General features: G+C 52.3%; 9 protein-coding genes across 9 annotated transcripts; 6 read left to right on the forward strand and 3 right to left on the reverse strand.

Annotated features, from left to right (window-relative positions):
• Nucleotides 1–726: 726 nt before the first annotated feature.
• On the forward strand, nucleotides 727–1,282 carry T310_0730 (uncharacterized protein; the record flags this gene model as incomplete). Its single annotated transcript, XM_013476392.1, has 2 exons — nucleotides 727–845; nucleotides 907–1,282. 2 exons carry the CDS (start codon nucleotides 727–729, stop codon nucleotides 1,280–1,282), a joined length of 495 nt encoding a protein of 164 aa, XP_013331846.1.
• A 1,071-nt stretch (nucleotides 1,283–2,353) lies between these two features.
• Nucleotides 2,354–6,640, forward strand: T310_0731 (uncharacterized protein; the record flags this gene model as incomplete). Its single annotated transcript, XM_013476393.1, has 13 exons — nucleotides 2,354–3,583; nucleotides 3,656–4,353; nucleotides 4,465–4,518; nucleotides 4,649–4,670; nucleotides 4,753–4,866; nucleotides 5,002–5,171; nucleotides 5,232–5,283; nucleotides 5,359–5,377; nucleotides 5,478–5,620; nucleotides 5,808–5,860; nucleotides 5,916–6,053; nucleotides 6,126–6,426; nucleotides 6,581–6,640. The coding sequence occupies 13 exons, from the start codon at nucleotides 2,354–2,356 to the stop codon at nucleotides 6,638–6,640; spliced, it is 3,054 nt and encodes a 1,017-aa protein (XP_013331847.1).
• Nucleotides 6,641–7,063: 423 nt separating this feature from the next.
• On the forward strand, nucleotides 7,064–8,060 carry T310_0732 (PEX11 domain protein; the record flags this gene model as incomplete). Its single annotated transcript, XM_013476394.1, has 3 exons — nucleotides 7,064–7,274; nucleotides 7,424–7,611; nucleotides 7,668–8,060. The coding sequence occupies 3 exons, from the start codon at nucleotides 7,064–7,066 to the stop codon at nucleotides 8,058–8,060; spliced, it is 792 nt and encodes a 263-aa protein (XP_013331848.1).
• A 335-nt stretch (nucleotides 8,061–8,395) lies between these two features.
• T310_0733 (uncharacterized protein) lies at nucleotides 8,396–8,902 on the reverse strand (the record flags this gene model as incomplete). The annotated part of the gene is made up of 1 exon (XM_013476395.1): nucleotides 8,396–8,902. One exon carries the CDS (start codon nucleotides 8,900–8,902, stop codon nucleotides 8,396–8,398), a length of 507 nt encoding a protein of 168 aa, XP_013331849.1.
• A 605-nt stretch (nucleotides 8,903–9,507) lies between these two features.
• T310_0734 (Uncharacterized protein) lies at nucleotides 9,508–12,740 on the reverse strand (the record flags this gene model as incomplete). Its single annotated transcript, XM_013476396.1, has 3 exons — nucleotides 9,508–10,616; nucleotides 11,021–11,117; nucleotides 11,361–12,740. The coding sequence occupies 3 exons, from the start codon at nucleotides 12,738–12,740 to the stop codon at nucleotides 9,508–9,510; spliced, it is 2,586 nt and encodes an 861-aa protein (XP_013331850.1).
• Nucleotides 12,741–14,783: 2,043 nt separating this feature from the next.
• Nucleotides 14,784–15,664, forward strand: T310_0735 (N,O-diacetyl muramidase; the record flags this gene model as incomplete). The annotated part of the gene is made up of 2 exons (XM_013476397.1): nucleotides 14,784–14,927; nucleotides 15,128–15,664. 2 exons carry the CDS (start codon nucleotides 14,784–14,786, stop codon nucleotides 15,662–15,664), a joined length of 681 nt encoding a protein of 226 aa, XP_013331851.1.
• A 210-nt stretch (nucleotides 15,665–15,874) lies between these two features.
• On the reverse strand, nucleotides 15,875–17,092 carry T310_0736 (uncharacterized protein; the record flags this gene model as incomplete). Its single annotated transcript, XM_013476398.1, has 5 exons — nucleotides 15,875–16,106; nucleotides 16,177–16,261; nucleotides 16,313–16,403; nucleotides 16,456–16,567; nucleotides 16,623–17,092. 5 exons carry the CDS (start codon nucleotides 17,090–17,092, stop codon nucleotides 15,875–15,877), a joined length of 990 nt encoding a protein of 329 aa, XP_013331852.1.
• Nucleotides 17,093–18,621: 1,529 nt separating this feature from the next.
• On the forward strand, nucleotides 18,622–19,817 carry T310_0737 (Oxidoreductase, short chain dehydrogenase/reductase family; the record flags this gene model as incomplete). The annotated part of the gene is made up of 3 exons (XM_013476399.1): nucleotides 18,622–18,823; nucleotides 19,000–19,363; nucleotides 19,430–19,817. 3 exons carry the CDS (start codon nucleotides 18,622–18,624, stop codon nucleotides 19,815–19,817), a joined length of 954 nt encoding a protein of 317 aa, XP_013331853.1.
• A 1,125-nt stretch (nucleotides 19,818–20,942) lies between these two features.
• Nucleotides 20,943–24,895, forward strand: T310_0738 (Patched sphingolipid transporter (Ncr1); the record flags this gene model as incomplete). The annotated part of the gene is made up of 3 exons (XM_013476400.1): nucleotides 20,943–21,212; nucleotides 21,282–24,726; nucleotides 24,792–24,895. The coding sequence occupies 3 exons, from the start codon at nucleotides 20,943–20,945 to the stop codon at nucleotides 24,893–24,895; spliced, it is 3,819 nt and encodes a 1,272-aa protein (XP_013331854.1).
• Between the last annotated feature and the right edge of the window lie 926 nt (nucleotides 24,896–25,821).

Genomic DNA, 25,821 nt, shown 5'->3' on the forward strand with positions numbered 1-25,821 from the left:
ACAGGAAGGGATTTAGAAAAGCACAAAGACAACACTTGCAATGGAGATGCACTTACGTCAGTGTTCGAGAGGAGATGCTTCCTGCGGAGCCCCAGCCCTATAAATAACTCTAACCTTATTGCCTAAGGCCACATGCGAAGCCACACCCAACCCGATCAGGAAATCATTTGTCGCGTAAGTTCCTCTTTTTGGCCCCAAGAGTGGAATTCCAGGGACGAATGTCACTGTGCCATGTGGCTTGACCCTGCCAGACGTCAGCGGCGCCCTGGATTGGACACGTTCCCCTGATAAAAGCCACGACTGAGGGCCGCGACTGTGTCACTAGCAATCTAGCGCTCCTCGAAACGCTCGGCTTTTGCTCGGTTATCTCCGCGAGTCACGCTTATCTATTTGCGCTAACTGGATCGGGAATAGGGAGGTGCTATTCCAGGGTTTCATGTCTCAGACAGGGCGAGAGTAATAAATAAAAGGGGGACCCAACTGCCCCAATTCCCCGATTGTGCGCTGATAACAATCGGGCGCCAAGGTGGATAATGTGCCATCTGGTTGTTCTCATGCACCTTCCAGCAGAACGACCCTCTTGTCCTGACGTCTCCGTCAAATGAAGAGGCTGCCGCCGTCGTCTCGACTTGGCAGTTGCGATCTTATTCACCACCGGAATCGACGCGCCCTCGAGCAACCCAATTCGAAGGATTGAGCGCTGCGCGGATCCCAATCTCAGGCAAGATGGCGGTAGGCTCTTATCATCTGCGACGTGAATGTACTTCGGACAGTAATTCGCCCGACTGCGAGAAGCCCGTCAGCCAAACGCTCATCAACGCGGTGCCCGCTGCGATCCTGGGAGGGTGAGTGATTTTCCTACGGATGAAGGCTTCCGGTTCAGCCATTCTGATTGATCGCGACCAGGGTCGTTGTCATCAGCGCCATCGTGTTGTTCATTATCGTGCGACGGAAGCGAAGGCAGGAACAGCTCGAGGACGACAAAGACCGGGACTTTATCGAGATCGACGACTACGGACCTGCTACCGCTGCTGGCCGTCCCCAGAATCCGCCTCAGAGACCGATCTATCCCGAACCGTCTTATCAGAGAGACAGCGAATTGTCGTTATCCTCAGCAACACCCACGAGGAGAGTGCTTTCCCCGTCCACGACGACCTTTGACGATGCAGAGTTCAACAAGGGTCCCTATGGGCCTTCGCTGCCGCCTACGCCGAATAATAAAGCGTCGAGGAGTACGGAGGACCTCGGTCGCGTCTCCAGGTCAGAGCGGGCATTGGTATAACCCAAACTGCTGCCATCCGGCATTGGCATGGCGAGAGAAAGAGAGATTATATACGGACATGGATTGTCGTATGATTCGCTCTCGACATCGTGAGACGCTGGCTCGTCCTCTTGACCCCGGTGGGATGTCGACTGTATTCCAGATACAGCATGTACTGTACACTACACTACGACTCGGTTATTTGGGTATGAGATATGAGTCTTAAGACATGTCCTGCTATGGTTGTCCTGTCATGGTCGTTGTATGTCTATGTGAAATTAGAGCGAGCGATTTTGGAATATCACAGCCATCTACGATATTAGCTATCTGCATAAATCCCTTTGCTATAGGGAGTTGGTTTCAACCACATGACTGACTGCTAGCATGCCATAAAAGGACTCTGCAGGAAGCTATAAGAACTCAGCAAGGTACCCAGTAGCTACCTGTCTGGGTAACTAAGAGTGCCTCCGACAAGATATCCAGATCGTGACGATGCAATCATCCGGTGGCGTTTATAGCATTCCTTGGCACTCAAGAATAAGCTGAGGGTGTAGCCGTGTGAATCTGGTCTATCGAGGGATTCCATCTAGATGCATGTCAGTCCTACTTCCCATGAGCAGTATCTTTGTATCTTGACGAGTCCGTACAATTGCATTGTTCTGCTGCTCTTCCGCAAACATCGAAGCAGATGCTGTGCGGCTGCCAATGGGGCCGCCGGCCAAGGTGGGACGGGCGGGGCGAAAGGGCCGGAAGCGTCCCAGCTAGCCGCCGGTCGAGTCGACGTCAGGACGAAAACAACCAGAGCAAAAGTCGCAAGACTGCACAATCGACGCGCGATACCGTCCTCGTGGGAGAAGAACTCTGGCTTCACGGCTCATGTCGAGTGCCTTGTTTAAGGATCTCTCCTAATCCCTACCCATGTCCCGTCTAACTCGACTTCCTTAAGCCTGCCCATCGCCATCGCGCTCGGGTTGGATCTCGCGCTCTCATCTGGGTCAGGCCTCTGCATTCACGCCAGAAACTTCATCATGCTCTCTGATATTTTATAGTTATATTTCTCCATTTGACGCGTCTGTAGTTTTTTCCTCCGCCATGGCCGAAACAACCTCCTCTTCCTCTATCACGACCGCGCTCGAAACGCGACTGCCAGAGTCGTTCTGGCAGCATAGACAGCGATCGACGACCGAACAGTCTGACAGTGAGGAAAATACTAGTAGCAGCAGCAGCAGGGGACATCTTCAGCCGCCGCGTCAGTCGCCCAAGTCGCGTTCTTTGTCGGATGCTGCGAAACACGCTTCGTCGCTGCAACCTCCAGCAGTGCGAGAGCTCTCGCAGTCCAGCAAAGACGATACTGCCGCCTCCAACACCAATAACCCAGCGACTCCGCAGAAGTCTCATCCTTCTCATCCCTCCTTACAAGGCCTCTCTCTCCATCTTCCTCCGCGACCGTTTGCGACCAACAGTCCCAGCATCAGCCGTGCTCCCCTCTCGCCGAAACTGGACGCCCCCCAGATCTACGGATCACCTGCCTCTGTGCTGCCCCGTCGCTCGCGAGGCCTTGATTTCTCACGCGCCTGTACCAACCTGCACCATTCCACCCTCGCTGAGTCCTCGCCGGACTCATCTCCGACCATCGGCAGCCGCGGAGTGAATATTCCCCAGCGACGGGGGACAGGCGCGTCTGGGCTTAATTCTCCCAGCACGGCCTTTGGCCAGAACTTTTCTGGTTCTGGTACAGCCGACCGGACAGCCATGTCCAGCTCCGTGTCGAGTGTCAACATGCTGGAGTCCGACACGAGCAGCAGCGAAGAGGACGACGACGATGATCCGATGAATGGCGATCGGGATGATGCGATGATTACGGCCACGCCCCTGGTGAATAAAGTTGCAGGTGGCAGCGCGTCCAATCCGTTTGGAGCACCGCTCGTGCAGAGTCCGGGAAGTGACTGGATGGGGGTGAATTCACCTACTGCGGCCAATTTGCTGAGTTTCCGACGGGCACGGTTCCGGAGCGGCCGCAAGAGTCGACACAGCTCCAGCAGCGCCAGTGGGAATAGCTCCAAGCCCAGCCCGGGACCCTTGTCCCCGCCGGTGCTCAAGAGTATCGAGACGTCCAACGGGGGGTATTTTGCCCGCGAGATGTCCAAGGCCGCGGTTCATTCACGACGCGAGAGTCTGAGCCTAGGCACCAGAGACCTTCATCTGTCGGATCTCAGCGACGATGGCGATAGTCGGGCCACACCGGGCGACAGCCCGGCAGGCGTTGAGGGTGGACCCCGTGGGGTTATTAGACGGGCTGTGACTAGGCGAGGCAATCTTCTGGTATGTCGTTGGCTATCCTTTGGTCTCCTCGTGTGATATAACACCTACTGATAGCATACTGATTTGTTACAGCCTAAACCGAAGAATTTCGCTCGGATCCGTGCCGCATTGATGGAGGAGAGTGCACCATTGGAGAGCGAGGCCAAGCGAGAGGCCGAAGTCATCCGTCAAGTCCGCGAGAGCGACCCGACTATCCAGTCCAAGTCCCCAACCTTCCCCATTGACAAGTTACATAATCTTAATCCGACAACAGGGTCAGACGGGGCATCAAATGCTACGGTCTCCGACACCAGCTTCCGGAATCAGGCCAACCGCAACTCGGGCGGCGTGGCGTTTTGGAATTCATTCGATGACCGGTATCGCACACCTCCACCCCCGGCCGGCATGGCAGGACCGTCTTCCGCGCAGGGTGAGGACACGACGATGGAGACGCCCCAGTCGACCGTGTTTGACTCCACCGTGGAAGGGGAGCTGTCCAAGTCTGACGCCCCGCAAGCAGCCAACCCGGTCGAGCTACGTCGCAAGCGGCGACGAGACGACGACCTGGATCCCGAGTCCTTCAAGCGCCGGGCGGTGTCGCCGGGGATGAGCGTGCAGAGCAGTCCAGTTCTGGCGCACTCGCCGGTTGTCAAGGACGCCAACGCGTGGGTGGTTCCGCCGAAGTCGACGCCTGCCCTGGAGACAGGCAGCAGCGGGCACTTGAGCGGGAAACGGGTTGGCCTGCAGGGGATGAACGAGACGAATGACGGGCTGATGAATATGAGCATCGAGTGAGCAGAGCGTGCAGTACATTATGGATGTTGGCTCAAAATTACTGGCTATTTTTCATCCATTGACTCGTTTCTTTTCTTGTGATCACCATCCAACAAAGCATGGCACAGGCAAGGAGTTGGAGGAATAGGGTTTCAATCTGATTCAAGGCGTTTTCGTGGTATGTAAGTATTTACATTCGTTCCTGTCATATAGCGAGTAAGTAGTTTTAGGGTTTATTCAATGCATATTTTATGGGTGTACATCATTGTCTTAGTCTTGTCTAGAAATAGTGCATTGCTAGTCTTTGTAAAGCCTGTTCGTTGCATTACAGCAGGTATGTACATGTGCTGTACAGTACCTATGCCGCATATGGTAAACGGTTGAAAATTCCGTACAAATCTTACTCATCAGAATAGTGCCCTTTTCTTATTAAAACAAGAGGTTTTAGAGATTACTGTAGAATAATCAAGATCGACGAGTTCTGTTATATATTTTCCTTAAAAGGGTTGTTGTCTTCAACCCTAGATGATGTATGTTCTATAAGTTCTCAATTAATTTTTTTCTATATAAAAATTCAATTCAACATTTTTAAAACTAAAAATAAAATTTAGCAGACCCTTAAGATATAAATTTGCTGAGAAACCTTACTTCGTAAATCTGTATAGGTAATGCAGTTGACACTGCGGGGACGTCCCTGTCCCGCCATCGCTGACCGCCTTTACCGGAGTCAACATGAACACGCCGACAACAATCCAGCCCGCGAAGGAAATCAGTCCACGTTCTCCGGCTGGGGCTCTCGTTGGGTGCCTCTCTTCTTGTCCCAATTTTCCTTCCTGTATATTCTTTTCCTTTTATACCCTGCTACTATTGTAACGTCTTTCTGAATCGATATGAGCTCGACCGTCGAGATCGCGTCCTCGTTCATCGAAGGCGCTCCACCGGGGGAGGTATGCTGCCAAGTTGCCAGCTGCAATGCATTGTATTTTAGATGCCAAGCTAATCTGGTATTTACTGCTGTACAGCTCGCAGATGTCGTTTCTGGTACAATCATCCTTCTGCCCGTCTCCCCGCACCCCTGACCCCGCCGGATGTGATCTCACCCGCATTACTTGATTTTGCTGACACGATAACCTCGATCCAGACATCAAAGCCCTTACGTCTGACGGCCCCGATATCCTGCCTTCTCTCCGGCCTGCCTTTGAGCGGTACAACGAGAAGCAGCTGGCCACGGTGAAGTTGCCTGGCGGCAGCCAAGAGGTGAAACACCCGCTGCCGACGTGCATGGTCATCCATTGATTCGAATGTGGATAGGTGATTGTCAGCTCGTTTAACAAGCTAGATGGAAACCGATATTACGACGTGGAGAGTCAGACGTCGTTTGAATTCGACCACGTGACGCAAGTACGATGCTTCTTGGAACAGCGGTGTCTATTCTATGAGACAAGACTGATACTGAGTGTTCCTTCGATAGAAAGCCTCTGCGGTGCAATCGTATCCTCTGGAGTCTCAGAATGCCGATTTGGTGTACGCAGTATCCCTCCCTGTCCATGTAGCTATCGCTGATGCCAACTGCCACCAGGAAATCCCTCCTCAAATCGTTTTCCGCCCATGCGCGCGAACACTACCCCAGCTGCTCCTACGGTGTCTACCCGATCGAGAACGACACTGCCGTGGCCGTCGTTCTGGTGGCTAACCGATACTCTCCGAATAACTTCTGGTGAGTTAGTTGGATGAAGCTATCTATGACTTGGAGGAGGAGGAGCGACAGGATCCCTAATTGCGATGATAGGAACGGTCGCTACCGCGCGATTTATCAGGTTCCAGTCTCGTCGTCGTCCACGACGGTCACGGGCAACATCTACGTCGACGTGCACTACTACGAGGATGGCAACGTCGCGCTGAGCACGAACAAGCCCATTTCCCTCTCTGTGCCCTCGCTTTCCGCGGAGGCGGTGATTTCCAAAATCGCCGCGGCGGAACGCGACTACCAGGAGGAGCTGAACCGGGCGTTCAGCCGGCTGGCCGAGGGGGCGTTCAAGGCGCTGCGACGACAGCTGCCGATCACGCGGCAGAAGGTGGAATGGGAGAAGGTGGGCAGATACCGGCTGGGCCAGGACATTGCAGGTGGACGGGGGCGATGAATCAGCTTTCAGTCGGCTCTTTTGTTCACCCAGATGGTTTACGAAGGAGATGAACGAGTCGGTTGAATGTTAGTTGCACATAGCGTGAATTTATTTATTACAGCTTGCTGGTCAGGTTGATCGGGTCAGAATCATGCAGGAATGCTACAGTAATTATGAATAACTTCCCTTTCATATGGTTTTTCTACTAAAAAAAAAGAGCGAACTGTTGGCATCACATGTAAGACGATCAGACCAGACGAGACAAGGCGAAATAATTTGAAGGATACTATACAATTTAACCTGCTATAGGAGATTAGCAATTAATTGTAAAGTATGGTTAGGGATAGATATGAATGCTGATAATATACACTCCGTAATAACCAGACTTGGTGCTTCCAATCGGGGTTCATTATTTTAGTGTACTGTACAACCTGCGTTTCACCACTCGACTAATTCACCTCCCTACATGTTATGCGTACCTACCTATCTACCAACAATCAACCTGACACTCAGAACTGAATATTAATTCCATACTTACTAAATCCCTTTCCATGTGACACAACTATATTCCACTGCAAATCATCAGTTCTAAATAAAATACAACATGACCGTTTCCCCTCCTCCCCCTCGTCCATCAACTACACCACCTCCATTATGGAAACAATTCTCCAACTTCACCAACAATTCCCCCGCTGGACTGGAGAAGCTGCTCCGGCTTCTCCAAGCGCTGGCGCAGATCGTGTCCGAAGTGTCGATGTCGTCGTCTCCGGCGCTGGCGGTGCAGTGCGCTGTCGCGAAGACGCAGTTGGCGTTGGGTATGTATAGTGCTGTACCTACACAGTATCAGTCCAGTCCAGTCTGGTCCAGACAAACATGACATGAGAAGAACATACTTCTTAGTTTGCTTTTTGCTTTGTTTCCGGGTCCTGATTTTTGTTATCTATGTCCATTTTTTTTTGTCTAGCGCGACGGTATTTCCGATTCTTCAAGTTTATCGACTCGTTTGAGCATGCTTTTGCTGCTTTGTCTCCTGCGTCAGCTAGCAGCAGCAGCAGCAGCAACGATTCCGGGTCAGGGTTTATCTGGAGATCCGTCGAAGCCGGAAAATGGAGCTGTTTGGGGCTGTATTTCCTGTTGGAGGATCTGACGATTGTGAGCATGCATTACCTATGAAATTCCCTTTTTATGTTTCTTGCTAATGAATTCAGCTCGATGCAATGGGCATCTGGAGCACGACCTGGAGTCGCGACGTCTTCGTCTCAGCGAACCAGTTCTGGTTCTACGCGCTGACGCTGTCGCTAATCGGGTCGATCTGGACGTTGATCTCGTCGCCAGTTCCTGAGTCTGAGTCAGAGAAAAAGAAGAAGGGCAGCGAGCCGCCATCAGCAGAAAAAGACGAAAAGACTCCAAACACTCTCGCCAGGAAGCACACTCCAGATCGGACACCGCTGCTCAAGCGCATTGTCGTCGATGGCTGCGATCTGCTCATCCCGGGGTCGTTTGTCGGCTGGATCGGGGCAACTCCGACGCAGGTGGGTGTCGCGATGGTGGTCAGTACGGTGGTGGCGGCGCAGGATATTTGGGTCACGGCGCAGCAGTAGCGAAGTTTTTTGCTTTACTCGTTTGGTTCTGAGCTATGGTATATGTATCGAGGGTTTGTATAGACGGGCTGGAGTAGTTAGATATACTGAGTCATGGATTGGGTGTTGAATAGAATTAAATTGTAGAGTATAGATTGATACTCCGTAGAGTATCTATTGTGGAGTGTAGCAACTAAAACAATACAACTTTGATAGCATTCAGCGAAATACTACTCTTCCCAATACCGCAGTGATTATGTACAGTATTCCTCCTCCAGATATGTGCTATGTACAGTCGTCTATACCCGTCCATCGTCTATTTTTATCAGTCAATTCAGAGTAATAGATAGCTGCCGTCACCTCGCCTGGTTCAGTTCATCCCGCTCCCTCAACAACTCGACAATATGCTCATTCAACCAGTACCCCTCGAGCTGCTCACGCGACATGGCCTTTGCGCCAGAAATAAACCCCTTGCACACCCCCTCGCCCGCCTGACAGTTGCACTCAAACGGCTGGTCCATCTCCCACTCGGTACTGGGGTAGAAGAAGGTGAGCGGATCGCCGGCCCGCAGCGGCCGGTCGTCGACGACGCGCACCTCCATCTTGCGCGTGTCGAACACGACGGTCGGGCGGCACGAGTGGTTGCAGAAGACGAGATCGGAATTCAGCTCGATGTGCGTATCGCGGCCCGTTTGCACGGTTGTGTACTTTTTTGCTGGTGCTGGTGTTGCGTGCGTGTCCATGCGCGCCAGCACCGCCCCCGCGGGGAGGTCGACCAGCGAGACGGCGCTGGAGCTGAATGGCTCGCTGCCGCGGATGACCTTGATGAGGTTGGGGTGTGAGGGAGAGGAGGGATTGGACATAATGAGAGTGCAAGAATTGGATGAATGAATGAATGACTGAATGGACTGATATGAGTTTGAGGTGACAGGGCGATTTTCAGGAGGGGCTGATTTGGAAGGAAGACAAGATGAGCGATTGAGATTGTCAATGGGTCGTTACATTGTCGATAAATTAAAATATATATAAAAAAAAGAGAGAGAGAGAGAAATGAGGAGAAAGGAAAATAAAAGCCAAGAAGAGGGTAAAGGGCAAGAAAGGTAAATGAAATCAAATACCTAGATCTCTTGCCGATCCATGTTGACATATTTCCACGTGAAGAAAGACATCAAGTCGGCAAGAGTGGGGAATCACCACCGAGGAAGCTTCATGTTCGGTTCAATGGGTTCACAGTTATTGGCATCCTTTCCGCCGAGGATGGGCGCCGACTTTCGGGATGGCACGGATTGGCGAGGATTGCCATTAGCTTTCTTGGATTGATTCCATTCGGAAGACAACTTGTATGGTATACAACATTATATGCTGGTACGACATGGCAGGTATATTCTTGCTACATGTATCCTATGCTGTACTGTACTAGACTATTCTGTGACAGTTCATACATCTGACTTGCTTTGGATGACTCAGATCAGTTCAACCGATTTACAACCTCCTTCCCATCAAGCCACCGTTCAACATTCGCTGCCGTCTGCTCGTACCACGAGTTGATATTGTCCGTCTCGCCGTATCCCATGTGCGGTGTAAGCAGCACTTCGCTGCGTCCATCCTCCCCCCATCGGGTCGTCCGCCACTCGCTGTCTGCCGCCAGTGGCTCCTTGTCAAACACGTCCAGGGCTGCACCCCGGATGCGTCCTGCCTTGAGCGTCTCCAGCAGCGCAGCCTCGTCAATGAGCGGCCCCCGCGACGTGTTGATCAGCAGCGCGCTGGGCTTCATTGCCGCCAGTTCCTCCTTCCCGATCAGACCGCGACTCCGGTCCGACAGGACGTAGTGAACGCTGACAATATCCGCAGTCCGGAACAGATCCAGCTTCGACGGGGCCACGACAATCGATCCCGCTGGCAGACCCAGCTTCTTTGCCGTTTCGTCGGCGCGCTCCTGTGTCAGGTTCGCCGACCAGGCTATGATTTTCATGTTGAACGCAACGATGGCGATTCTCGCCGTCTCAGAGCCTAATCTGCCCAGTCCCACCAGTCCCAGTGTCAGACCAGGAAGGCCAAGTGCCAGCGTTGAACCCTGCCAGGCGCCGCTCTTGACGGCAGCATCATCGCGCGCGATATGGCGAGCCAAGCCCAGGATCAAGGCCCAGGTATGCTGCGTCGTCGCGTCCGGCGGCCGACGGCCCTCGTTGGTGGTGCCAGCGACGACGATGCCGCGCTGTGCAGCGAAAACCTCGTCGATGCTGGCATTTCGCAACCCGGTCGTCAGGAGCAATTTGAGGTTGGGCAGTTCCGCCAAAACGTCAGCACGGAAGGGCGTCCGCTCACGCATCGTCGAGATGATCTCGAACGGCTTCAGACGCTCAATCAGAGCCGCCTTGTCGCTGGGCACGCGAGGGTCGAGCGTGTCGGGGAAACTGGTCACCTCGAGCCGGCCGGCCGACACCAGGTGGGCAAATTTGGCCGGAGCCAGGTTTTGGTAGTCATCGAGGATGGCGAGTTTCATTGGCTTCGACATGGTGGGAGATGAAAACGGCTGTTTTGGGACGATTGATACCGATATTGACGCTGGTGTAGATGCTAGACGATGTCGTAGGTAGGGAGGACTCTTCAGTAGTAGAACATTCCAGGAGGAATGGCGCATGCTATGTTCCCGTCATCCTGTCAGAAGATTAGGATTAAATCCCTGAATCCAGCAGTTAGCAATATCACGCCATCTGAAGCTTGACCGTCGGAGAAAGAATACCCCTCCGTCGGGGTAAATGGCGATGGCTAATCAAAATGCGGGGCATGGCTAATTGTCAGGAATGCGGTTGTAGAGGCAAAACAATGCCGACGCCGTCCTTCCCAGCGATATCGGCGCCTCATTCGCTGCAGCGGAGGTTCGTATCTCCGGCCGGTGACGATGCCGGATAGAATCAGGGTTTAGGGCCTGGGGTTAGGGCTGGCCGGGTATGGTTGGATCTAGAGATATCAAGACTGACAACACCGTAAACTTTGATTAAATACGGAGCTCGCTGTAGCATAGACTGGTTCAAAGTCAACTAAATGCGTGGTAGTTTTGTCTCTGGAGAGGATGAACTGGAGAACGGGTTATACGTTGACCATAGACGGAGCGAACTGATGGAGTAGAAGAGAGGAGATATTTAGTTATTCCGGCATTTTGCTTTCATTTCATCGGCAATTTGATAATTTCGCAGCGTATGTATTCGTGTGTATTTTGTCGCGGCATTGATCTGCAATAACAAGGAATGAACCGCAGCAATAATTCACTCCTATTGCAAATGGATATCTCTAAGCAGTCTTGACTAACCGCCCACACACATACACTCTGGCGATATTCCGGTCATCCCCTGTCATCAGAAACTTCTCAAAGATGACCTCTGTCGAGTCCTCGTCTTCAATCGGTGTGATGACCCCAAGACTGCCACCTGGACTCTCTGGATCGATCGTGTGGATCTCCAACGCATCAAACTCCTTGCCCACTGCGAAATTGCCAATCTTGTCATCTAGGCCGCAGACTTGGGCACCTCCCAGTGTGGCCAGAAAGAACCCCTCGTGCAGACTCAAAGCCGGATCGCGGCCCCCGGTCAGCGTCTCGCGCGCCTTGGAGATGATAAACGCCTGGCGCATGGCGTCAAGCAGGCTGGACGAGAAGCCACCACCGACGTTTGTGCCCAGCCCGACCTTGATGCCGCGGCGGAGGTATTCCCGTATAGGAGCCACCATGAAGTCGCCCATAGTGGAAGTGGCGATAGGACAATGTGCGACACCGCACCCCAGCGTCTTCACGCGCTGCATTTCCTCCTCGTTTAGGTAGATGCAGTGCGCCAGAATCGAGCGAGGGCCCAGCAGACCAAAGTGCTCGTAGAGTTCCGCCTCGTTGCGGAACTGGGGATACAGTTCCTTGGTAAACTTCATCTCCGGTTCGGCCTCGTTGAAGTGCGTCTGGATGGGCAGCTCTGGATTCTGTCTGGCAATCTCACCCAGTCCGGTCAGCAGCTCGTGGTCACAGGAGATGGCGAATCGGGGTGTTATGATGGGTGCCACCAGTCGCGATTCCGGGTCGATTTGGCGGACGTGCGCAATGAGCTCCTTGGACTCGCGGATCGAATCCGCAGCACTTGGATCACAGTACCACGACGGTGCATTGCGGTTCATGTTGCACTTCCCTACAAACGCTCGCTGGCCCATTTCGAGACAGATATCTGCCAGAATGCGAGACGCCTCGCCATGCCTACTGCCATAATAGGACGCCGTCGTCACTCCTTGTTTCAGTCCTCCCAAGACGCAAGCGGTGTAGATGCGACGAGCGTACGCAGCATCTTCAAAGCGCGCTTCGTGGGCAAATGTTATCTTTTCAAGCCAGTCAAGGAGACTCACGTTGCGGCCGATTCCTCTCTGTGCCCATTGTGGTGCATGATGGTGAGTGTCGACAAACCCTGGGATCAGAAACTGACCGCGGTCTAGATATTTGACAGTGACTACATCAAGGGTGTAGCCTGCCTCCACCACGAGATCGTTGACCCGACTGCGGTCGACATCTTTGGCCAACGTTTGGATTGTGCCGTCGCCAGCCACGATTAACAGGGTATTCTCGAGGATCTCGACACGGTCTGCGCTTAAGGCGTGGATAATGCAACCATGGATGGCAAGCGGCAGTCCTGGGATTTGTGGGGCAGCCTGTTGCTCCTTCGAGGCCATACTTTGTTCGGATGCTCCTCGTATTGTCGTATTGGCCAGTGATCTTCGCTTCGGGTAAGAATTCTGGAGCCAGAAGGCTATAGTCAGCCTGAGAAGGGATTGCGGTCAGATCGCTTGATCCCCGCAGATAAGAATGTTGATGTGGGGGACTCGCGATAACTTTAACTCGTGATAAGGGCCGACATCACCGCCCTGAAACATACTGCTATAGACCGGAAGCTGTACAATCTGCTTAATGTGCATTGTTATATAGACTTGATACAAGCGATCTGCTGGGGCTCAGTGGCCATATCTGATGGAGCTGAACACCAGATGCATGCTCCATTACTATGTGTTTGCTGCCAGCAGGGGTTCGATGGATCATCGTTCCAGTCTAGAATCCTTGGAATTGGAATGCTGGTATTTGATTTCCCTTTGCGCCAGCTGGAACAGAAAGGTTAGTTGGAGGGAAACTTCTAGACTGACGGTATGTAATTGTAGCGACCTCCGAATTGGTTACAAGTGTTGATGGTCACGCGACAGAAGCTGGCACCTTGGCCATAACTGGTCTGGCATTGTTTATTGGTAAGACGAATGCCTTGCTATGTCCTCCATACACCTTGCAATGTGCGATTGAAATGGCGCCAGGACATTGAAATCAAAAATAGTAGTCATGTGGCGCACATCACATTCTAGTTTGTCGCGAAGGAGAGTCATCGACCGCTCGTATAAGCTTGGGGGCCAAGAGCTGAACAAACCCAAGGTCAGCACTGTTCACAACATGGACGGTAGATGGATATGGTCTCTTACACAGGAGCCTTACAAGAATACGGCTGAAAGCACTGTTCAAGGTCCAGCTGAGGCCGGTGACTGCTGTACTACCCGACTAAGGTAGGTAAGGGCGAAGTCTGCGAAAGTAAAAGCCTCTCATGTTCTAGACTCCTGGAATAGCCGCTTCGTATCTGCTACGTTTTCACGAGGAGATGCTAGGAAGTAGTGACTTCATTTATGAGGTATCTACATGATCTTCCTCTCGCCATGTCAAGGTTCTGCGACCTGTCGTCGCTTGTCGCGTAGTTTTTCCGAAACCGAGAGTATACCGTCTAGCCAAGCACTGTTATTGATGAACAAGACTTCCCCAGAAAAGCCAAGTTGAGATAAGAATCTCAAGCTCAAACTCAGTCTTCTGTACTCCGTACTCTGAACTGTGCTGAACTTCAAGTATCGCAACTAATTACTGCAGGACATCCCCGAAACACGAGGGATCCACATGACTGCCAGATCTTGCCTGTGGCTTAGAAACAGAAAGGAATGTAAGAAGCTGAATTTAGCGACATGCATATGCATGGAAGCGAGCCTCTCCTACCGCGAAACGACCATAATTAGCGAGATGTCGGATCCTTGGGTTGCAGGAGGGAAAGGGTCCTCGTTCCTGAAACTAATATTAACTCATGGGGTCAGTGATTGGTGGAGAAACCCACACGATCGCATCAGCTGCCCTTCCAAGCGATCTCGCGATTTCTTGACGATTTTGCCCCTGCATATCATGAACCTTAATTCTCAGGCTGAACAATGATAGACTAGAATCCATCCACAGCTATACGAGGTTACATCCGTCAAGTACCTAGGTTGGTAGATACCAGGTGCCTTCATACATCCACCCCGCATCGTGGCTGGACCCTTTTCTAATTAAGGCACGTGCCGTTGATCATTCATGCCCCTTCATCTAATTGCAGCCCAGTGTGGCACCATTTTCCGACGAGATAAGCATAATTGATGGCCCCAACGGCCCCATCTCGTATAAGCATGTTTCAAAACGTGAGACGGGTCGATCTCCCTCGGCATGGCGGGGGATGAATTGACTTCAGCCTTCATGCACTTTAACGGATGAAGGGATAGTCTACCTCGTTTTTCTTCACGGCATTAATCACAGAGGCCTGAATAATAGAGGACTGGGGATGATAACAATAACGTATAAATAGCCTCGTCCCATCCTCAGTAGAGGCGTCGTCGAGGGATATCTGATAGTTCAACAACAATCGCCTATTTATCTATCCAGCCATCATGAAGCTCACTACGGCCCTTGTATCGGCTGCTCTCGTCGGCCTTGCTCGCGCATCGGTGCAAGGCTTCGACATCTCGAGCTATCAGAGTTCCGTCGACTTCGACGCGGCATACAAATCTGGTGCGAGGTTTGTGATTATCAAGGTGAGTGCATGACCAGACATTCAATCAGTCGCAAGATAAGGGGCATGAAGGGCGTCCGGCCTCTGCCGAAACCAGGCCGAGCCTACGCCGCGGATATACTGTATGTCAGGCAGTATTCGGCCGCCTTCTTCACCGCTCCCGCATTTTGTATAGCATCATCATTGCCGTTTTAGGACTCCAGACTGATGTGTTCTTGTCAGGCTACCGAAGGTACCACCTACATCGATTCCCAATTCTCTTCCCACTACACTGGTGCCACCAAGGCCGGATTTATCCGGGGCGGGTATCACTTTGCGCACCCGGATAAGAGCTCAGGCAGCGAGCAGGCGAAGTTCTTCCTCGCGCACGGCGGTGGCTGGTCCAAGGACGGCATTACTCTCCCCGGAATGCTCGATATTGAATATAACCCATCGGGATCCAACGAGTGCTATGGCCTCAGCCAGTCCTCGATGGTGAGCTGGATCAAGGACTTCGTTGACACCTACCACTCGGCCACTGGTCGCTACCCGATGATCTACTCCACGGCCGACTGGTGGACGACCTGCACGGGCAACAGCAAGGAATTCTCCAGCACCTGCCCGCTCGTCCTCGCTCGCTACGGCAGCTCCCCGGGCACCATCCCCGGTGGCTGGAGCACGGAGACTATCTGGCAGAACAGCGACCACTACACCTACGGCGGCGACTCGGACATCTTTAACGGGGACGAGTCTCGGTTGAAGGTGCTGGCCACTGGCTGAACCAGAGATATCCACGTAGCCTAGGAGAGAGACCAGATGCCCGGCGAGAGAACTAGAACCAGAGAAAAGGAAATCTATATATCGAATGGGCAGAATGTGATCGATCAATATCTATTTTTTATCGCACATATCACTACCTTAATCTATAAGATCAGTCTAGTCTCATTCTTTGCCTTTTTTTTGTCTAATACATATGTCTACTTCTACTGTCTACTTCCCATCAACCTTCGGTTTCTTAGCCGGCCTCTTCGGCAGAAACTCGTCCCTGTACGTCTTGAAAAAGTCCGGCGGCTCCTGCGGATGGACGCCCGTCACGTCGTGGAAAGTATTGGTCGAGATGTAGTTGGTCTTGCCCTCGCGCACGAGGGAGTAGTATTCGAGCAGATACTGCACCTCGGACTCGTCCGCCTCGCTATCGCGGAGGACGCGGCGGGCTTCGTTTCTGAGTGGATTCATGTGAGATTTCCATGATTTTATACTAAGGTCGATTAATTGTATTTTTTTATACGTACTCGTTAACGTCCTCGAATTCCATCTTCGCGCCCAGCGCTTCACTGGCTGCCTTCGCTAGCTCGTCGCCGGTGAGAAGCGTCGGGCCTGCAGAACTGTGAGTATGTGACGCAATACTTAAAGAACTGTTGTTCATACCCGTCATCACCATCAGCTGTCCCCGGTGCTTGTCATTAAACCCATGCTTGCCCTTGCCTGCCAGCACATTGGCCGCAAGCTGCGCCACATCCTAAGAGATGTCAGTTAACACCATTCAGAAATACATTAATATACAAACTCACTCCCAGCGCAACAGGCGGGAATTTATGGTTTCGTCCGATCGGGATCGGAAGCAATCCTTCCTCCTGCGCTTGTGGTGAGTACAGAAGAAGGTTCTCTGCATAGAACCCGGACCTGCGAGGTCAGTCAGAAGACACAGTCATATACATGGCTATATGAAGAAGAATACCGGATAATCGCTGGCGAATTCCCCGTCGACGTGGTGGGATCGCCCATGGTCTTCATGAACCGAGCCTCGAGGTCGATGAACTCGCGCAGCCGGGGCTGGGTGTTTCTTTCAGCCAGATCACAGCCGGCCGCGCTGAGGAACAGCACATTCGGCACATTGGCCTTCTTGGCCGCCTCGATAAGCTCGATGGTGATGTCGACCTTGTCGCGGTGCGCCGGCGGCACCAGGCACAGAGTATCGGCCTTGGTCTCCTTCAGCGTCTTGACCGTGTCGCGCACCCGGCCAAAACGGTGGCGCACGATCTTGGCCCCGAGTTTGCCCAGCTCTTTGCAACGGTCATGGTCCGGGTTCATGGCCAGACAGGTGACGGAGGTGATCTGGCTTTTGAAGGCCGGATCGGTCATGAGCAGCTCACCGATCAAGAAGCCGGTGTTGCCTTCGGACGCGGTGATGCAGACGTTTCGCGACATTTCGGTTCCACTATTCCACTATTGTTTATGGTGGTAAAAAACACTTAGATAAGGACGACAATGAACGCAGTCTTTCTCAGGCGATGTCTGTAGCTTCAGATAAGAACGATCGAGTCGTGTCTGCGCCCTATCGATTGTTATAAAGCTGATGTCATTTTGACTTCGGCAACGCAGCTCCGTCATCGTGCCATAATATCGCCAGGGGCGAAAGACACACGTGGCTGTGGAAGTAAAAGCCACAGGAAAGTCAAGCATCATCTCTTTTTCCAGCAGTCTGTACCAGATTAGGGTAGAGGGGGAAATTGTGTACGATCCACGGTTGGGTATATCCGTCGGTTTCTTTTTCCGGCTGGAAGTGGAGCGCTCTCGAGATGGGAGAATATAAACATTGTCTGAATTTTGCACTCAGAAAGATACGCCATGGCATCTGCTGTTTGACATTTTCTGCAACAAATGTAGGGTGTAAAGTCGTCGTAGGATTCGTTCGCTTGCAGTCTGCTATCGACCATTCACCCGACGTTTATCTTATTCTGTTTGCAAAACAATTGTAGAATCGTCCTTCCTACTTCAGCTCAAGAGAAAGAGAGGGAAGGAGGGAGGGAAGGAGGGAGAGGAAGAGTCAAGGCATGTCCATTCATCCACCTGCGCCTGCGCATGTACCTGAAGGCTTGGTTCAGACTGCTTGAAATTACCCACATAGAACAGATTCAATAGATTCACTAGACTCGTATGTGCCTAGTATCAAAAACTTCGTGTAAAAACAGCATCGAGGCGATTAGATTGATTTTCAATACACCCTCAAGTAATGTCCATGCACGTCGTCAACGGGTATAGAGAGCATCACAGGTAGTTACAGTTGTTCTTCCCACGTGGACGACTGACCGGGAGACCTTCCTTTTTTGGGATGCGAACAGCCCTCACCCCGCCATCGGCAATCTTGCCCACATCCACGGCAGTATGAGTACACAGTATGGACAATGGAGTCAGAAATTAGAATCCCACAGTCCGATAGACCTGCCTTTTACACGGTTGCATTTGCTTTACCTTCCCTACCTAGTACCCCCGGGAGCACATGCCTCGTGGGATTTCTCGGTAGAGGAGCCATCCTCGGGGCACAGTGCCCCGATCCGTAGACATAATAAACACTGCCAACGCATCGTCTATTTATTGATCCAATCACGGATCGTTTGTCATACTGCACTTCTACAGGGAGAAGAGAACGCACTAGTGACAAGCAAAAATAACTGTTATTTCTTACAGGATTGGTGACCAGATAGAGGAGTCAGGTATGTACTGTGTATAATATGAGACATCATTCAATTTTCTGTTGAACACAAGTGCTGTACTAGACGGTTATGCTGTCGTTCGTTCACTGTCTTCTTGACTAAATATCTCTCGGTCTCCGTCTCCATTGAATTACTCGCACAGAAATACGATGAATGCCAAACTAACAAGCAAATAGTTTCCCCCATTCTAATTCATTTCACTGCAGTGTTCGTCTTTCGACATCTAGTGTAGATCACGAGAAAATGGCCCCCTCAAACGGCAGCAATCCGCAACAGCAGAATTCTCGACCTCCCGCCCCCGATGTTGTCCCCGGACTTCCTTGGATGCAGCTGGGCGAGTTCGACATGGCTTCGTCCCTAACGCCGCCGCCCAAGCCGTATCCTGCGCAGAGCAGTCCCGCTGAGCGGGCGGCTATGAGGTTTGCGGTGCATGGCAATGCGGTTTGTAAGTCGCCTCTCTGCCTTCATGCTTTTATAAGAACTACCTATCCTGGGAGAGTTGTTTGAGTTTGTCATTCAATGTCTGCTTGATTTAATGTATCTGACATCTTTATTTATTCCTTTATGAGATTATGGGCGATGAAACGATTTCGCGTTGAACTCACTGCTAATCAAGTCTAGTCACTGGGGGTGCCGGGATGCTGGCCCTCGCCTCCGCAAGAGCACTGCTTGAGCATGGCCTTTCTGGACTGGCTCTATTCGACTTGCCAGCAGCAATTGAAAAAGGAAAAGAAGCCATCGAGGCACTCCGTGCGGAGTTCCCTGCCGCAAAGATCATTACACAAGGCTGTGATGTGACGGACGAGAAAGGTATGCAGGCTGCGGTACGACATGCCAAGGAACAACTGGGTAACCTCAACATCCTGTGCTGCTTCGCCGGTATTGTCAATTGTGTCAACTCAACAGAGATGACGCTCGACGCGTGGAAAAAAGTGCTGGATGTGAATACCACTGGATGCTGGATCGCTGCACAGGCGGTGGGCAGGTATGCACATCCAGTTCACCGTTTTTTTTTTGCCTTTCCATTCTTTTGTTGGTTCCATCCTAACAGCACCAGGCAAATGATTGAAAGCGGCCAGGGAGGAAAGATCATATTCATCTCGTCCATCAGCGGCCACCGGGTCAATTACCCCCAACCTCAGGCGGCATACAACGTCTCCAAGGCCGCGCTCCTGCACATGCGGAGCAGTCTGGCCGCGGAATGGACCCGGTACGGCATCAGGATTAATACCATCTCTCCTGGATACATGGACACGGTCCTCAACGAGGGCGAGCGGCTGGCGCCATGGCGACAGGTGTGGGCAGAGCGCAACCCGATGCGTCGGATGGGGTCGCCCGAAGAATTGACAGGACCTGTTGTGTTGTTGTGCAGTGATATCGGCGGCAGTTACATTAATGGCACAGATATTGTGGTCGATGGCGGTGGACTGGTCTTCTAGACGACCTGCAATGATTTTGTTTTGCTTTTGCTGCAGGACAGTCATCAGGTGATCAAGACATGGGGACACGTGATAGAACCGTAGACTGAATAAAGTTTCTCATCGCCTTGATAAAGTGACTATTGACTTGAATGAACCTGCATTATTTTTTTTTTAGGCACAATGCCCATACCCCGGAGGATTTTATCGATTTGACAAAGCCTATCACCCTTTTATCCCTCTCACCAGCTGCGCATCAAGCCTTCCACTGCGCATGATAAGATCCACGTTCTTTCAAATGACGGTGTGAAGAGGCGAACATGGCATATTTTGCTTGGCAGCCCCATAAAACCCCTTGCTTCGATTTGAGGGAATCTTTCTCAGCTCGACCTTATGTAGCGATGGACACTTCGGACCAGTCAGGTCAGCCAGTCGCTTATCTGCCAGCAGTTCCGAGCCAGGACAACACGTGGCTCCATCAGGTGTACCTCTGTTGTTACTTGTTAGGCAGTTTCGGGCCCAGGCCAGGGGTTGAGCCCGCCTGAGAGGGCGATCCTGGCGCACAGCTCATCCATCAGCGCTTCTTATCATCCTCATGATCTGTCCCAGCCTGGGTAACTGGTCGCTGGTGCCTGGCCCGGGCGGCCCGGCAAAGTTAGCGCTCTGTGCGGGCTCCCCACTCTGGTGGCATAGTTGCTTACGTACACACATGCACGCGCATCCGGCAACATCATCATCGTCAGTCTTGTCCGACCGGCTGATCCGCGTCTCCAACCCCATCAAGTGTCAATGATCCTACTCCACTATCTCGCGCTTTTCTACGGCCGTTCCCCATGAGCTAACGTCGCTGCATTCTACCTGTCCTCCACATTTCAGTCCCAGTCCCAGCCGCAGAGCTAACAGCCGCATCATTGGGTGGTGCTCGGAAGCTCCCGTGTCGTCGTACACCCCAGCAACCGGACGACAGCTTCCACCCTTCCCAACAGCTGTTGACCGCCCTCCACCGCCTGCTCGCGTTCTTGAGGCTATTTATCTGAATGGGCGAGGTGCTGTGCACTTGCTGAGAGGAAGTCAGGGGAAGAAGTTGCGGATTTCCTACACCGGCTGGTCTGGTTTGGCCCTGTCACAGGCGACACTCTCGCCAGGATGCGGGGGTTCCAGTTTACCTCCATGGTCACAGGCCTGCTGTCCGCACTGCTGCTCTCTGGAGTCGCGGCACAGGGTGTGACCAAATTACACGAAAAAGGCCGCTGTGCAATTCGAGGCCACTGCGGCAAGAAGGGGTTTTTTGGCGGTGACTTACCTTGTCCGGATAATGGACTTGCACACGAGCCGGATGATGCTCTCAGAGAGAAGTTGGTCGGCCTTTGTGGAAATAAATGGGCGGAAGGGCCAGTCTGTTGTACAGATGAACAGGTGAGAAGCTTATTCTTGAGCTGGCCCTTGTTAAGGATGCAGCTGCGCTGACACAGATTGGCTTGCCAGGTGGATGCCCTGAAGAAGAACTTGAGGTTGGCCGAGGGTATCATCGCCTCCTGTCCTGCATGCAAGGACAACTTTTTCAACATCTTCTGCACCTTCACCTGTTCCCCGGATCAGTCCCTCTTCGTCAACGTCACGCAGACCGAGAAGAACAGCGCTGGCAAATACCTGGTAACCGAATTAGAGAACCTGTGGTCCGAGGAATTCCAGAGCGGCTTTTACGATAGTTGCAAGAATGTCAAGAATGGCGCGTCTGGTGGCAAGGCGATGGACTTCATCGGCGGTGGAGCCAAGAACTATACCCAATTCATGAAGTTTCTGGGCGACAAGAAGCTGCTGGGCAGCCCCTTCCAGATCAACTACGAAACCGAGCCGAGTGGGCCGGATCCGCACGGTATGCAGGCATTGCCCATCAAACCAAAAGCCTGCAACGATTCCGATCCTGCGTATCGATGCTCCTGTGTTGATTGCCCTGACGTGTGTCCGGAGCTACCGGATGTGACGACGCAGGAATATTGCCATGTCGGGCTCCTGCCATGCCTGTCGTTTGCCGTAATCTTAATCTATTCCGTCTTCCTATTGCTCGTCGTTCTGGTGTCCAGCTATGTCACCTATCGTGATCGGCGCTATCGCAAGCCCGAGCGCGTTCGGCTGTTGCAGGACCCGGCCCCCAGCGACGACGAGGATGAGGGAGATATTGTCCAGGCGGCAGGTTATCTGGAAACACCTCGCCGCAATTACAAACTGAATGCCGTGTTTGACGTCGTATTCAGTCGATTAGGCGGTTTCTGCGCCCGCTTTCCGGCCCTCACTATTTCAACCAGCGTGATAGTCGTTGGCTTGCTAAGCTTGGGGTGGCTTAGGTTTGCGGTCGAAACGGATCCAGTTCGCCTGTGGGTTAGCCCAACCTCAGCGGCCGCCCAGGAGAAGGAGTTCTTTGACAGGAACTTTGGTCCTTTCTATCGTGCCGAACAGGCCTTTCTCGTGAACGACACTGGCCCCGTGTTAAGCTACGACACGCTTGGCTGGTGGTTTGATGTGGAGAGCAGGGTTCGTCGGATGATTTCTCTGAACAGGGGACTGGCCCTGGAGGATGTGTGCTTCAAACCCACCGGAGACGCCTGCGTGGTTCAGTCCTTGACAGGCTACTTTGGTGGTTCGTTCTCCAATGTCTCGCCCAGAGACTGGCAGAAGCAGATCACACACTGTGCCTCCTCTCCGGGCGATGTCAGCTGTCTGCCGGATTTCCAACAACCACTGAAGCCCGATATGATCCTTGGTGGCTATGAAGAGACTGGCGACGTTTTGGATGCCCGCGCACTCATTGTTACCTGGGTCGTTAACAATTTCGCCCAGGGAACCGAGGGAGAGGCAAATGCCATGGATTGGGAGGATAGTCTAAAACGCGTCCTCATGGTTGTCCAAGAAGAGGCCAGAGAACGGGATCTGCGTGTCTCTTTCAACACTGAGTCCAGTCTGGAAGAGGAGTTGAACAAATCTAGCAACACCGACGCCAAGATCGTTGTGATCAGCTATGTGATCATGTTTATCTACGCTTCCTTGGCACTGGGTTCCGGCGCTCTTACTTGGAAAGCCCTGTTGACGAACCCCGCCAATGCCTTGGTCCAGTCCAAGTTCACTCTCGGCATTGTCGGAATCTTGATTGTCCTAATGTCCGTCTCCGCGTCTGTAGGGCTGTTCTCCGCTGCGGGAATCAAGGTGACGCTGATTATTGCCGAGGTGATCCCATTCCTCGTGCTCGCGGTCGGTGTTGATAACATCTTCCTCATCGTTCACGAGTTTGACCGTGTCAATCTCAGCCATCCAGATGAGGAGATTGATGAGCGGGTTGCTCGCGCTGTGGGGAGAATGGGTCCCAGTATCCTCCTGTCAGCTATCACGGAGACCGTGGCATTTGCAATGGGCACTTTTGTCGGGATGCCAGCCGTGAAGAACTTCGCGGCATATGCTGCAGGAGCCGTCTTGATCAATGCTATTCTACAAGTGACCATGTTTATTTCCGTCCTGGCACTGAACCAGAGACGGGTGGAGAGCCTGCGTGCGGACTGTATACCGTGCCTGACCGTCCGCAAAGCTACGTCATCTGGACTGCCAGATGGAAATATCTATGATGATCTCGTCTGGGAGAGTGCCTTGCAGAAATTTGTCCGTCGAGTCTATGCACCTCTCCTTCTCGGGCGGAAGGTCAAGGTCGCCGTTGTGATCATCTTCCTTGGCTTGTTTACTGCCGGCCTGGCATTGATCCCGGAGGTAGCGTTAGGTCTGGACCAGCGCATCGCCATCCCCAGCGATTCCTACCTCATTCAGTACTTCAATGACCTTGATGACTACTTTGAGACCGGTCCGCCGGTGTACTTTGTCACCCGGGATGTTAACGTCACGGAGCGAATTCATCAGCAACAGCTCTGCGGACGATTCTCGACGTGCGAGGAGTTTTCCCTGGGATTTGTCCTGGAGCAAGAATCAAAACGGCCCAACGTGTCGTATCTCTCGGGGTCGGCAGCGAGTTGGATTGATGATTTCTTCTACTGGCTGAATCCGCAGCAGGACTGCTGCTATGAAGATGGCAAGATCTGCTTTGAGGATCGGAATCCTCCGTGGAACATCACGCTTTACGGCATGCCAGAGGGCAAGGAATTCATTCACTACGTCGAGAAGTGGATTGATGCACCGACGGATTCATCCTGTCCTCTCGGAGGCAAAGCCCCGTACAGCAATGCTCTGGTCATCGACAGAGAGCACATTATGACCAACGCAAGCCACTTCCGGACAAGTCACACTCCTCTGAAGAGTCAAGCCGATTTTATCAATGCCTATGCGGCAGCGCGGCGCATTGCCAGTGACATTTCCAACAGACACAATATCGATGTCTTTCCCTATTCCAAATTCTACATCTTTTTCGATCAGTATGCCTCCATTGTCCGTCTTACTGGCACTCTCCTGGGCGCGGCGGTGGCGATCATCTTCGTGGTGAATTCGATACTGTTGGGATCCGTCGCCACTGGGGCTGTCGTCGCCATGACGGTGGTAATGATTGTCGTGGATATCGCGGGCACGATGGCTGTCACCGGCGTATCTCTCAACGCCGTGTCGCTGGTCAACCTGGTTATCTGTGTGGGAATTGGCGTTGAGTTCTGTGCTCACATCGCGCGGGCTTTTATGTTCCCCTCGCGCAACATCCTGGATCGAGTACCCACGAAGTTCCGGGGGAAGGACGCGCGGGCATGGACTGCCCTGGTCAACGTGGGAGGCAGTGTCTTCAGCGGAATCACAGTCACGAAGCTGCTGGGCGTGTGTGTCCTGGCCTTTACCCGCAGCAAAATCTTCGAGATCTATTACTTCCGCGTCTGGTTGGCCCTGGTGATCTTTGCCGCGACCCACGCCCTCATCTTTTTGCCGGTTGCCCTCGGTTACTTTGGTGGAGAAGGTAACTCCTTTGCTTGGACCCACGCGCGTCTTCCATTAATCGACAGACCTTGCTAACTGGATTAGGCTATGCGGATCCCGAGTCTGACGGCGGACTGGAAGAAAACCTCACGGCGCGAGGATACCGGTCTCTACTGATGGACGAGGACTATGATTCTGACGAAGAGTGAATATCGAGCATCAATCTATCCTTTACGGCGTACGTCTGATTTAGACACCTCTCGGGAACAGAAGAGACGAACAATATTGGAGTTTTGGGCTGGAGTTTGATCTTGTTGGGATGGATGGGATCTACAGGTTTTTCTTGTATATAGCCACGACTCAGCTAGCGGAGAATGGCAGCATGGAGGATTTTGGTCACAACCATTGCAAATCGGATTCCTTGAGGAAGTACCTGCAGGAGAATATAGTTATATAATGAAGTACCCCAAACCAATCAAACCAATAATGGCAATAGAGTCCTTTTTTCGTCTAGCACGTTGGTGATTTGGGTTTTTGATTTATGCGCCACTGTGGCAGACGGATGGTAAAGGAGAGCCCTTTTCCCTCTGCTTTTGTTCTAGTACAGCTAAGTAACACAAGAGCATTGGATGAGTGGCGAATTAGTGAATCCTCTTCCACCCGGCGAAGCTTAACGAGGCGAAGAGTAAAAAAAAAGTAAAAGGCAAAAGAGAAAACAATATAGTCTTCGCGTCGTGTGGGCCACTGTGCTGATCGCCGTGGTTGGGCTGCTCTCCTCGGGCGGCGGCGGGGTGCGCGACCAGAAAGGCCACACGTGGAGGGACTAAGACGCGCCAGGAGCAACGGACCAAAAAAAATAATTTTTTATCTACAAACACCACCATCGCTCCCCTCGTCCTTTTTTTTTCCCCTATCTCTTTCCCTCCCTCCACCCCACACTCCTTTTCTTTTACTTTTCCCTCCCTTCTATTTGACTCAAACTGCTTGAGATTTTCGAGTGGTTGTGAGTGGTGTGTGCATGTGAATATACCCCTGTCCACAGAGCAGACCTCTTTGTGACAACCCCACATTCCATTCAGTTTTTTTTCTGCGTCGCAGCGGCGCTTGGCGTCGTCTTCTCTTCTAGCTGCCTGTC

This window comes from Rasamsonia emersonii, assembly GCF_000968595.1.
Source record: "Rasamsonia emersonii CBS 393.64 chromosome Unknown ctg1118621759960, whole genome shotgun sequence".
Lineage (NCBI taxonomy): Eukaryota > Fungi > Ascomycota > Eurotiomycetes > Eurotiales > Trichocomaceae > Rasamsonia > Rasamsonia emersonii.